Here is a 13,734-nt window from a genome sequence, read left to right on the forward strand (position 1 = left end):
TGTGCAATTTTGTATTAGTTTAGCGAGCTATTTTTACAACTGTGTACTTACATAAATTGTTTAATATATAGATCTTCAAGAGTAGAGAGGACTTGTGTAATTGGTGTCGTGAAGCTGGGAGGCGAAATGGTTTTGTTGTTGTAATCAAATCATCCGATGCAGGTACCATTTCTAAGAAACCCAGAATTACGTTAGGTTGTGAGAGGGGTGGGACGTACCGAACCAAAAAAGAAAAGCGAATAAAGACTGCCTGTGGGACAAAGAAGTGTGGATGCCCTTTTGCATTAAGAGGAAAGAAATTGGATACTGCGGATGATTGGATATTACTGGTCGTATGTGGAGTGCACAATCATCCCGCTGCAGAGAATCTGGAGGGGCACTCATATGCAGGGAGATTATCTGAGCAGGAGACGGAATTGTTAGTGGATATGTCGAAGAGTTTGGTTCGTCCAAAGGACATATTATCCACATTGAAGGAAAGAGATGCCCTCAATGTTACGACTATCAAGACTATCTACAATGTACGTCAACGGTTTAAGGTTGTAGAGAAAGCCGGGAGGTCTGAAATGCAACATCTATTAGGTAAATTATCAGAGGCTAAATATATTGAGTGGCATAGGAATTGTACTAATACGGATGTTGTGCATGACTTATTTTGGGCACACCCTGGCAGCATTGATTTGTTCCGTGCATTTCCCCGTGTGTTGATAATGGATTGCACGTACAAGACGAATAGGTATCGTCTTCCGCTCTTAGAGATTGTGGGGGTGACATCTACTGACATGACATTTTCAATTGCTTTTGTATACTTAAATTCTGAGCGGGAAGAAAGCTATACTTGGGCATTAGAGAGATTGCGCAGTGTCATAGCTGATGATGTTTTGCCTGAGTTGATTGTTACAAATAGAGACTTGGCTTTGATGAATGCAATTCATAGAGTATTTCCTACTGCTAGACATTTATTATGTAGATGGCATATTAGTAGGAATGTTTTGGCCAAGTGCAAAAAATTTTTCGAATTAAAGGAGAAATGGGATAAATTTATTATGAGTTGGAATGTACTAGTGCTGTCCTCCACGGAAGACGAGTATAATGATCGCTGGAGTGCACTGCAGAGAGAGTTCGGTACCTATCCAGATGCACTACAGTATGTGTCAGATACTTGGCTGAGCAAATACAAGAAAAGATTTGTTGCGGCGTGGACGGATACATGCAGGCACTACGGAAATGTGACGACAAATAGGTATCACAAATAAAGACTCATTTAATTTTAATTTGCCTCAATTGTTATATCTAACTTTCATTTGTTTACTAGGGTCGAGAGTGCACATGCAAAGCTCAAAAAGCAGCTTGGATCAAGCCAAGGAAGTTTCGAGTCATCTTGGACTAGAATACATGGATTGATTGAGTTGCAGCACAGCTTCGTTAAAGCCTCATTGGAGAAGAGTTTATTGGTAGTGCAGCACAACTTCAAGCCAGCTGAATTCAAAGAGTTGCGAGGTTTCATATCTATAAGTGCGTTAAATCATGTCCTCGCCCAATCGAAACGAGCCAATTCAGTTGGGTTTGATGATTCAAATTGTGGGTGCGCTATTCGACGCACACATGGTATACCATGTGCTCACCAGATTGCGCGGTACAGGGTGGAAGGTCGGCCCATTCCTCTCAACTGCATAGATCCTCATTGCAGGAAACTTGATATTGTGCCTACCCCCCCCCCCCCCCCCCCGTGCAGCCAATTCAGTTGAGTTGTGATGCAGAGTTAGATTTGATTGCGCTACGATTCAAGAAGTTAGATGGGGCTTCTCAATTGCAGATGATCAAGAAGTTACGAGAGATTGCAAGTCCAGATAGTACACCTCTTTTAGAGCCTGCAAAACGGAAGACCGGTTCACGTGGGCGCGCTTCAATGAAGGTTGATACGTCTACTCGACGTGACCCGTCTGCGTTTGAGTTGGTTCTATCTGGACAGGATAGTAATTCACCTGGTGTTGAGAAAGTTACCATCCGCAATCCATCTACTCAGATTCAAAAGAGGCGGCCCAAGCAAAAGGTAAGTACCAAATATTTATTTCCTTACAATAGGTATCACAACGTCTACGGGACGGTCCGTGCCGTGCCGGTATGTGATGTGCCGATACGGGACATGTCGGGACGTGCCGTGCCGAGATGTGCCGATACGGGACATGTCGGGACGTGCCGTGCCGAGATGTGCCGATACGGGATGTGCCGTGCCGAGATGTGCCAATACGGGATGTGCCGTGCCGAGATGTGCCGATACGGGACATGTCGGTACGTGCCGTGCCGAGATGTGCCGATACGGGACATGTCGGGACGTGCCGTGCCGTGCCAGTACGGGATGTGCTGAGACGGATAACTATTTGGATATTTCTGCCATTGTTACATATTTTCTATCATTTGATATTATTTGCAGGTTTTTCGTACTAGAGCCCAGTCACATACGCCCATTATCTATATTGATGCTATTCCTTCTGCCTTGAGACCATACATCCAGCATATCAAGGATGTAAAAGCTGATGGGAATTGCGAATTTAGGGCAATAGCTGACTTACTGGGATTTGGAGAAGATGACTGGGTGCGTGTTAGGAAGGATTTATTGCAAGAGTTGCAATGTCATTCGGACCACTATTGCACATTATATGGTATGGAAGGGACGATTGCTGAGATCACTCATGCATTATCATATTATGATGATTGTCCACCATATGACAGATGGATGACTATGCCGGACATGGGTCATCTTATAGCATCCTGCTATAATGTTGTCCTATACCATCTCTCGTTGCAACAATGTCTGACCTTCCTACCTCTCCGTTCTGTGCCAGTACCTCTTCTATCCCGCAAAGATATCGCTATCGGATTCGTAAATGGAAATCATTTTGTTGAGGTACTACGTTCACAACACTTGCGAATATTTAATTTTGCTTATTTAATTTTGCTTATTTATAATTTTGTAGCTATTAATATTTTCTTATTTCTAATTTTGAAGGTGTTGTTGTTGCCGGGACATCCCGTTCCGCCAGTAGCGACCAACTGGCGAAAATATCATCTTCCTTGTGCTACCGGATGGAAAAATTCATATGAAGCCCGAATTCAACAGTTCAAAGAGAGCATCTCACCTAATGTTATAATTAGCGAGACAGTAGAGTTAGATTGATTGTTTATATATGTACAATTTTTGAAAGTTGTAAATTTTTTTGGGCTCTTAGAGTCATGTACTGTGAAACTCCATCATCAATATAAATCAAAAAATATCTGTCTTCGCATTGTTAGATTGATTGTTATGTGCACTGTTATATTTGTGTAAAATAGAACGGGCCAGGCTTTACAAAGATTACACGTAAATGTACCAAAAATATATATTTTTCATTAATATCAACAGTTTCAAATTACACAAAAAAAAAAGTCGAAGCTACATAATCAAAATAAAGGCTCCATCATCAATCCCTATGACGCCGTCGTCGACGCGTGTACTGCTGTACGTCCGAATGAGAGGGTGCTGGATCCGAATGAGAGGGTGCTGTACTCGGGCCAGGCTCATCACCCAGAAGTAACTGATGCATCTGACAAATAGCATGAAATAGGTGCCCGGCACCTAGTGACGTAGCCTCTGAGGGACCCATCCGTACAATGTCGGTACTGATACCGAGTGCATCTGCAATACGCCGCCGGTGCATGTCAGCATCATCATGACCTTCCCTAGCTCCAGAATGAGTACTCGAGCGCAGATGAGGAGGCTGAACTGCAACGTGCGTGATACGGAGATACCACTCCATGTATCCCGGTACGCTGTCTGATGGCCGGGTAACTGGGTGGCTCCTGCTCGCCTGGCTCAGCACGTGGTCCTCCCACCGCTCCCAAAGCTGATCCATATAGGAGTAATGTATCCGGTACGAGCCTGCTGTGGAACCTCTGTTGGCTCGCGTAGGGGCTAGTGGCGCTCGATGGATGGTCTGAATACGACCAAACTGTCTAAGAACCCTTTCTGGATGATAGGGTTCTACGATATCAAGGCACTTGATGGAGCCACTAAAAAATGCGATATCAACATATGGGCGATCTCCCCGAAGCCGATGATGGGGATCCCAAATAACCTGCAAAACAAAAGGTCCATTTCAGTTTTATACTATATCGCATATTAAAAGTACTGACAAACACAAGCAAATGGTAATATGATACGTACCTCATCGATGCTCAAAAGGTCCAATGACTCACGTAGAACCACTAAATGGTCCATCGTGGTACGGGATGGAGTACCGGGCATCCAGCGGTGCACGCGGGGACTGGCATCAGTATACTCAAGCGACGGGTGAGGACTGAGTGCTGGAAAATGCTCATAAATCCATGCCTGCAGAAGCGTCATATAACCACTGATCTGTCTCACTGATGACCTCGACGCAATCCCCAACTGCCGATACAAATATGCTAAGGCAGCTGTACCCCAGGCATATGTGCTCACCCTATCCAGATCCCGCAGTAAACACAGATACGCTATAGGCACCCTGGTCCCACTCTTATCAGCAAAGAGTGTGCAGCCTAACAAAAATAACAAATAGGCTCGTGCTGCACACTCTATCCTCTGCTGGATGTCTCTATCAGATACAGAGTGAAACTGAGTCCTCAGCCACTCCATCCTCACAGACTGACCGCGCGATGACAGTACCTCCTGACGCGCGTCTCCAGCTGACACCCCCAACAACTCCACAAGTAGCTCCTCAGCATCCCGATCACTCATCCTCTCAGGAGAAACTGCTACTGAGGCACCTGCGACAGGAATCCCTAAAATGGCGGATACATCATCCAACGTGATAGTGATCTCGCCAAATGGTATATGGAAGGTGTTCGTCTCGGGCTGCCATCTCTCTACGAAGCCCGAAATCAGAATCTTATCGGTGAATCGATAAGAGCACTGTACTAACTCTATGAGGCCCGACTGCCTCAATAGTGCTTTGAACCTGGTATTTGGTTGGTTTGAAGACCACCACTTCCATTCACCAACCTTGGCAGTATGGTTCATACACTTTAGTGGAGCCCGTTCCTGTAATATAAATGTATAATTACTACTACTTTATAAAACATCAATAAACAAAATATAATGCTATAACAAATAAACAATACCTGTTGCCTCCAGATGGAAGCTGCTATATGCGTCCTGAAACTGATCAGGACGGACTCATCCTCTGGACCTCCTGGACATGGTCCAACGGACTCATCGTCTTCGCCCCTAGCGGGCATATCATCATGCTATGACTCAGGAGAGGGCGATGGCATATGAGCAGGCTCGGGAGAAGCAATCCTAGCACGACGTCTCCTAGCTGACGCCGTAGGTCTAACTCTGGAGGGACCGGGATCCATGTCTGAAAATATAGAAATTCAATGTTAGGCTATATCAAAGAAAATAATTCAATTGCATACATAAATGATAAATGATAAATGATAAAACAAGCCAAAAAAGAAACAAGTTACTTCTTGGAATCTACATGATTGGGTTTTGTGATAAATAATTCAATGTTACTTCAATTGCATACATAAATGATAATTCAAAAGTATACGACTCGTAAACTCAAGACATAACTCAATAATAGACTTTACCTAAAACTATGCCGCAGTTCTTAGTTTTTGTTTTTAGTTTTTGTTCGTTAACTAATGTTGTGGTTTTATTATTTGATAGAGCATTTGATATGAGATAATCATTCCAAGATCAAGAATGACATCGATGAAGGTAACAAGATCATCATATTTGGATGCACCATGTTAATGCTATATGATAATGATTCTAAATTATCCCTACTTCTCAAATTACTATCTAATCTAGTAATGAAAAACTTGTCCTTGATGTTGGGTATCCAATTCACCCTAAGGACGTGATCTAGGCTAAAATTTGGGAATAAAAATAATCCTTAGTCTAGCAACAGAAAAAAAAAATAATTTGGATTCGGCCCCATGGGGACCAAGATACATTGGGTCGGCCCCATGGGGCCGAACCAATGTATTTTGGTCGGCCCCATGGGGCCGACCCAATTGCAGCGGGTCGACCCCATGGGGCCGACCCAATTGCAGCGGGTCGGCCCCATGGGGCCGAACCGAAGGCACTGGTTCAAAGAACCAGTGCCGAACGATTTGGGGAGGCGGGGGGGGGGGGGGAGCTACCTCGAGGTGGTCGTGGAGGCGCCGGTGAGGTGCTCATTGCTCGGGAGATGGCCGGGGAGGTGGTTCCGGGAGAAGCCGGCGAGGTGGTCGGAAATCGGGAGAATGCCGGCGACGAGAGGGAGAAGGGGGAACGGGGGGGTTTTGGGCGTTGGCGAGGTGCTTTGGGCGGAACAGTTCAAAGGGAGACGGAGGGGGTTTGGCCGCCGGCGAGGTGCTTGAGGCGAGGTTTTTTGGGCGGAAGGGATAAGCCGGCGGGTGTTTTGGAGGGGAAGAGCGGGGTGGGGGGGGTTTGGGGGGTGTAGAGAGCAATTTAGGTGAGGGGGTGGGGAGGGTAGGGGGTAATTTAGGAATTTTTAATTTTTTAGGGGTGTCCTTAGCAAATGGGGGGGTGTAGAGAGTATTTAATTTTTTTTTAATTTTTGGGGGGTGTCCTGAGCAATAGGGGGGGTGTATATAGAACCACCCCGTTTATAAGCATCGTCAGAAGTGAAATTTACAGCAAAACCAGCGGCCGCCTCCCTCCTCCTTATTCTGTGTCCTGATCAAGCCCTAGCTCCTCTCCGACGACGAGCGACTGACCTTTATTCTCTGCGACGCTGAGCAACGTCTGACGTCAAGGTCCTCTCCTCGTCCCTCCTCTCCGGTGCCGAGTGACCGCACGTCCGCAACCTCCTCTCTGTTGGAGGGTGGCTTTCGGCCCCCAAGCCACCACACCAAGTCTTGCTCGTGCGCACCTTGCGGATGCCTTAAAGTTGTTGGAAAAGGGCCGATCGGGTAACGCCAAGGTAGTTGAGCTTGTGCCGCGGTGTGCCAAGCTCTTAAGTAGCCGAGGGAATCAAGGCAAGGGGAGGGTCTACTGGTTGCAGCTTGACCCGACCCTTGGCTTGAGAAGAAAACAATCAAACTTAAGAGTATTTGTGGAGAAAGTTAGAGGAACGCTTGATTGATTCTATTTCCCAAAATGAAGCTTACAAGCAAAATATCTAAGGGAAACTATGATGGGTTTCCCCTAGCCCAAGTCTTGGACAAACCCCAAGACCGAATACAAAGAGACAAGGTCCCTCCCAAGCCACTAAGGCCGAAATACAACAAGTGCTAAGATGCAAGATAAAAGATGTAAGATGGTCAAAAGAGCCTCATTCCCTCTTATTTATAGTGCTCCCCAAGTGGCCCAAGAGTGGCCAAGGCATAGGGGTCTTCATGGCATGAGAAGGGCCAAAGGCTTGGCCAAGGCATGGGCAAGCCTTGGACATAGGCTGTTGGCCCGGCTGGGGCCTTGGCAGGGGGCTGGCAGGCCTATGGCACGGCCTGGGCGCTGTGGCAGGGCGCCTGGGCGCGGCAGGCTGGCTGGCAGGGCGCCTGGGCGCGTGCCAGGGCGCCTGGGCGCGCGGCAGGGCGCCTGGGCGCGCGGCAGGGCGCCTGGGCGCGCGGCAGGGCGCCAGGGGGCGTGGCAGGGGCGCGGCAGGGCGCCAGGGGGCGCGGCAGGGCGCCAGGGGGCGCGGCAGGGCGCCAGGGGGCGCGGCAGGGGCGCGGCAGGCGCGCGTGGGCGCGGCAGGCGTGCGGCAGGGCGCGGCACGGGCGCCGAGGCGCGGCAGGCGTGCGGCAGGGCGCGGCACGGGCGCCGAGGCGCGGCAGGCGGCGTGCGCAGGGCCGGTCGGGCGCGCGTGGGCGCGCGCGCAGGTCCGGTCGGGCGCGCGTGGGCGCTCGCGCAGGCGGCGCGCAGGGACGGTCGGGCGCGCCTGGGCGCGCGCGCAAGCGGCGAGGTTCGCTGGGCCGAACCTCGCCCGGGCATGCTGGCGGGCGTGCGGCCGGGCGCGCGGGCGGGCGCGCGGGCGGGCGCGCGGCCTGGCGCGCGGGCGGGCGCGGCCTGGCGCGCGGCGGGCGGGCGCGCGGGCCCTGCGGTCAGCGGCGAGGTTCGCTGGCCCGAACCTCGCCTGGGCGTGCAGGCGCGCGCCTGGGCGCGCGGGCGGGCGGCTGGGCGCGCGGCCTGTGTCCTGGGCGTGCCCAGCCGTGGCCTGAGTGTGGCTGTGGCCTGGGCTCGCCCAGCCATGGCCTGGGCGCGCCCAGCAGTGGGCTGAGGCATGCTTGGGCATGTCTTGGGCGCGCTCGAGCGTGGGCACGGGCGCGGCCTTGGTTGGGCACGGTCATGGGTGAGCTTGGCCGAGTGGAGAAGAGCTTGGCCAAGGCTAGGCCAAGCATGGAGGGGCTTGGCCAAGGCTTGGCCAAGCGTAAATGGGCTTCGGCCAATGCTTTCCAAGCAAAATAGTAAACTCATACCTTGGCATGTCCTTTCGTGGTCCTCCTCCGGGCCGGTATTTCCCCTTGGTTGAAGGCCCCGACGGTGGCGCTTGCGAGGGTCTTCAACATTCTCCCTCCCTTGAAGAATATCCTTGTCCTCAAGGATAAAATGTGGGTATCGCCGGGTTATTTCTTCATAATTCTCCCAAGTGGCCCCTTCTTTTGGCATACCTTCCCATGAGATTAAGACTTGCCATTCTTTTCTTCGTTCTCTCCCTTTCCTCCAAATGCGGTATTTAATGGCTTCCTTGGGTTGGAGTAATAATCTTCCATCATGATCATAGGTGGGTAAGTCTTTTTCTATCAATGAAGGGTCACCCACCGCTTTCTTGAGTAGCGACACATGAAAGACCGGATGTAGCAATGAAGTAGTGGGCAAGTCCAACCGGTATGCTACTTCTCCCATTCTTTCCACTACTTTGAATGGCCCATAAAACCTTTGAGAGAGTTTGTGGCTAAAATTCTTCTTGAGAGATTTTTGAGTGTAAGGTTGTAACTTTAAATAAACAAAATCTCCGGGATTGAAGGTTACCTCTCTTCGGTTTTTGTCATAATACCTCTTCATTCTTTCTTGGGCCTTCTTGAGCTCCCTTCTTGCATTGGTTAGAGCTTCATCTCTTCCGGCCAATGTTTGTTCTACTTCTTCATTCTTGGCCGTCCCCCTCTCATGTCGGTGCAAACCCGGAGGTGGTCTCCCATAAACTAACTCAAATGGGCTAGTTTTGATAGATGCATGAAAGGTAGTGTTGTACCAATATTCGGCCCAAACAATGAACTCTCCCCATTTGGATTGTTGGTTGTGGCAAAAACATCTTAAATATTGTTCAAGGGTCCGGTTGGTTACCTCCGTTTGCCCATCCGTTTGAGGATGATAGGATGAGCTTGTCTTCAATATGCTCCCTTGAAGTGTGAATAATTCTTTCCAAAATGTGCTCATAAATACCCTATCCCGATCGGATACTATGCTCTTTGGGACACCATGCAACTTGATTACCGACTCCACAAATGATGTAGCCACTGACTTGGCCGTGTAGGGGTGTTTGATGGGGATGAAATGAGCATATTTGCTTAGTCGGTCCACTACCACTATGATGACTTCATACCCTTTGCTAGTAGGCAATCCTTCAACAAAATCCATAGAGATGTCTTCCCAAATCATACTTGGAATAGGGAGTGGTTGAAGAAGACCCATTGGTGCCCTTGGATCATACTTGATCTTTTGGCAAATTTCACATCCGGCCACCAATGCCTTGACTTCGGCTTTAAGTCCCTCCCAATAGAAGAAGTGCTTAACTCGGATATAAGTGCGAAACCAACCCGAGTGTCCACCCTCCTTACTATTGTGAAAATGATCAAGGATGTTTCTTCTCAAATTAGGGACATTAGGTACATAGACATACCCTTTGTAGATGATGAGTCCTTCCTTGAGCTTGTAGTTGGCCACCCCCTCGGTTGAAGCTTCAATCTTTTCTTTGATCTCCAAGGCTCGAGCATCAAGCTTGTTTGCCTCCCGGATTTGGTCCCAAATCCTCCATTCGATCCCACTAAGAGCCATGGAAGTAGGCTCTTCTCCTTCGGCCGCCCAAAGCATTGGGCTTCCTTCTTTCCTTGATAGTGCATCCGCCACCTTGTTCTCCTTCCCCGGTTGGTATACAATGTCATATTCAAAGCCAAGTAGTTTGACTAAGAATTTTTGTTGATCCGGGGTCACAATTTTTTGCTCCAAAAGATGCCTTAATGCTTGTTGATCGGTGATAATAGTGAACTTCTTCCCAAGCAAATAGGGCCTCCATACCTTGACGGCATGCACCAATGCTAGTAGCTCCCTTGCATATGTTCCCCACGCCTTCTTCATGGGGCCCAAGGCTTTGGAGAGGAAGGCTAGGGGCCTCTTTTGTTGCACAAGGACCGCTCCGATGCCATCTCCACTTGCATCGGTGTAGACTTCAAATGGAATAGAGAAGTCCGGAAGTGCTAGGACCGGTGTTTGAGTCATGGCCCTCTTCAAGTTGTCAAATGCTTCTCTCGACTCCGGAGTCCATTCAAATTCTCCCTTCTTCAACATGGAAGTTAGAGGTCTAGCAATCAACCCATAGTTCTTCACAAACCTCCGATAGTACCCGGTCAATCCCAAGAACCCTCTAAGAGCCGAGATGTTCTTGGGTAGAGGCCAATCCACCATAGCCTCAATCTTCCTTTGGTCCACCTTCACACCTTCTCCCGATATGATGTGCCCTAAATATTCTAACTCCTTTTGGGCAAAGGCACATTTGGAAGGCTTGATGTAGAAGTGGTGCTTCTCCAAGATGGATAACACAACCTCCAAATGTTTGACATGCTCTTCCATAGAGTGGGAGTAGACCAAGATATCATCAAAAAATACTAGCATGAACTTCCTCAAGTAAGGCCGGAATACCTCATTCATTGTAGCTTGAAATGTGGAAGGAGCATTGCAAAGGCCAAATGGCATGACAAGATATTCGTAGTGGCCCGAATGTGTCCGGAATGCCGTCTTGTGAATGTCTTCCTCCTTCATTCGAATTTGGTGGTACCCCGCCCTTAAATCAAGTTTGGTGAAGACCGTTGCACCATGTAGTTCATCAAGCATCTCATCCACCGTGGGAATGGGGAATCGATCCTTGATAGTTGCTTCATTCAAGGCCCGGTAGTCGGTGCAAAATCTCCATGTGCCATCTTTCTTCTTCACAAGTAGAACCGGAGATGAGAAGGGACTTGTGCTATGGCGGATCAATCCTTGCTTCAACATCTCCTCCACTTGTCTCTCTATCTCCTCTTTTTGAAAATGAGCATACCGGTAGGGTGGAACGTTCACCGGTGTAGCTTCATTCTTCAATCTTATAGGGTGATCAAAGCTTCTTGGAGGTGGGAGAGATGTGGGTACCTTCATAACATCATGGTGAGCCTCCAATAAGCTTCGGATCTTTGGAGGGATGCCCTCCAACTCATCTTCTTTCTTGTCTTCTTCTTGGTGTTGGCCGGTCACCACAATGGCATAGCAAGAAGCTCCTCCTTTGCATAGCTTCTCTATCATGTTGGCTTCGCAAGACCGCACCTCTTTGTTGCTCATGGCGGTCCACTTCTTCTTTTGGCCTCCAAGCTTGAACTCCATAGTCATGGTGCTATAGTCGGTTAGCACCTTCCCCAAGCCTTTGAGCCAAGCATTGCCCAACACCACGTCCAAGCCGACTAGTTGAAGAACATGTAGGTCGGCCTTGACCCTTACTCCTTGGATATTCATGCGAACATCCCTTACCACCTCTTGACATTTGAGCTTCTCCCCACTAGCGACCTTTACTTCAAAGGGCTCCACGGTCGCCCCTTTCAATCCAACCTTCTTCACTATTCCGGAGTTGATAAAATTATGGGATGAACCGCTATCTACCAAGAGAGATACCTCATGTTTGCCCACCCATGCCATCAAACGCATGGTGGACGGTCTTTGTACTCCGGACATGGCATGCAAGGATAGCTCGGCCTCTTCTTCTCTCGGGCTAAAATCAGCCCCATGGTCTTGCTCCTCCTCATCTTCTTCCTCCGAAGCCTCCGAGGTAGCCTCCTCCTCCTCGGAGCCCACATCTAGAAGGAAAGCTTGACCGGTTTTGCATTGATGGCCCCGGCTCCACTTGTCACCACATTTGAAGCATAGTCCCTTCTTGATGTAGTCTTGGAGCTCATCTCTAGAAAGCTTCTTGACATGTTGAGGCCGCTCCTTGTACTTCTTCACTTCTTCTTTCCCCTTCCAAGGCCCCTTCGGTGGTAGTGATGTAGAGGCCTTGTTGTTGAAGCTTTCCTTGGACATTTTCTTCTCCATGCCATAGCTTTGGTCCAAGATCTCGGCCATCCTCATAGCTTCTTGTAATCTTGCCGGTTGCTTCAACTTTAACTCCTTGGCAAGCCAAGGCTTCAAGCCGTCAAGAAAAGTGCCCAACAATGCTTCTTCCGACCATCCACTCACCATGGTTTGTAGAAGCCGGAACTCATCAATATATGCTTGCACTCTTCCTTCTTGCTTTAGCTTGGCGAGTTGGCCATGATGATTCACAACGGGAGAAGGCCCCCATTGTGACATGAACTCCTTCACGAAGGCCGTCCACCCAAGCCTCTTGCCATCTTTCTCATATAGGTCACGGATCCACCTCCACCACCGGCTAGCTCTTCCCTCAAGATGGAAACTAGCTAATGTGACCCGATCCCTCCTTGGTACTTCATAGACATCAAAATATTGCTCGGCTTTGTCCATCCATTCATAAGGATCACCACCGCCGAACTTGGGAAAGTCAATCTTCGGTTTTCTTAGCCCTCTATCTTGGTGTCTTGGGCCCCTAGCATAATCTTCATCATAGTCTTCATTCCTCCTTCTTCCTTCCATGAAGTTCCTCCGGCCTATAGGCCTTTGGTCATGGAATGGATCTCCCTCGGGTTCACTCCCCTCTTCACTATGGCTAGGTCCCTCTTCTTCTATCCACCTCTCAATCTCTATCCCCCGGGCTTCAATTCTTCCTCCTCTCCTCCGAGGCCTCCGGTGATCTAGCTCCTCCATTCGGTTAGCTCGTAGGCTTTCCGCATCACTTCTCCTCTCATCCCTTCCATGACCCCGCCGTGAGGCGTGCGACCATGGCTCCTCATCATTTGATCTTTTATGCTCTCTTTCTCTTTCTTTTTCTCCAATCCTCCTCTCTAACCTCTCTAAGTGAGCATTCATCCCGGCTAGGGTATTGGATAGATTTTCTAGGGTTCGATTTTGGCTTTCAAGGGTTCGGTTTAGGTGGGCCGAACTCCCCTCCAATGCCTCTAGCCGAGCATGGTGAGAATTTGAATTAGCTCCCGACTCCATTGTTTTGCTTCTACAAATGCACCTCCAAACCTCCTTTGGCCGTCACCCAAAGGATGAACCGACCCTCCTTCTTATATATATTTTTGAAAGGTACACCACTCAATCAACTCCAATTACAACAATGGTTTACAACAAATAAGCCTCACAACCCGAGAGTAACGTGTTGTTGCTCTACTTGCTCCCTACCCGGTGTAGTTAGGAGGGCACGAGGTACTACCAGTAGCCTCCCTCTTGTGCCGTCCCTCTATACCCTAACACCGAATAGTTGGGTCAAATAGCGCCGGGTACTACCAGTAGCCTCCCCGTTGGCACTATCCCTATGATGAGCAAAATAGAAGAACAAACCGTCCTCTTTACAACAAAAATGTTCTCACTCCCTTTTGCAAGCAAGGAATTTAAAGTGCCAAAAT

The 13,734-nt window shown here is 48.9% G+C and overlaps 1 protein-coding gene across 1 annotated transcript; it reads right to left on the reverse strand.

Moving 5' to 3' along the window:
- Positions 1-9,357: 9,357 nt before the first annotated feature.
- On the reverse strand, positions 9,358-13,192 carry LOC120104192. Its single transcript, XM_039114824.1, has 2 exons — positions 9,464-13,192; positions 9,358-9,369 (listed from the first exon to the last, which is right to left on the reverse strand). Exons 1-2 carry the CDS (start codon positions 13,190-13,192, stop codon positions 9,358-9,360), a joined length of 3,741 nt encoding a protein of 1,246 aa, XP_038970752.1.
- Positions 13,193-13,734: the final 542 nt, after the last annotated feature.

This window comes from Phoenix dactylifera, chromosome 1, assembly GCF_009389715.1.
Source record: "Phoenix dactylifera cultivar Barhee BC4 chromosome 1, palm_55x_up_171113_PBpolish2nd_filt_p, whole genome shotgun sequence".
NCBI lineage: Eukaryota > Viridiplantae > Streptophyta > Magnoliopsida > Arecales > Arecaceae > Phoenix > Phoenix dactylifera.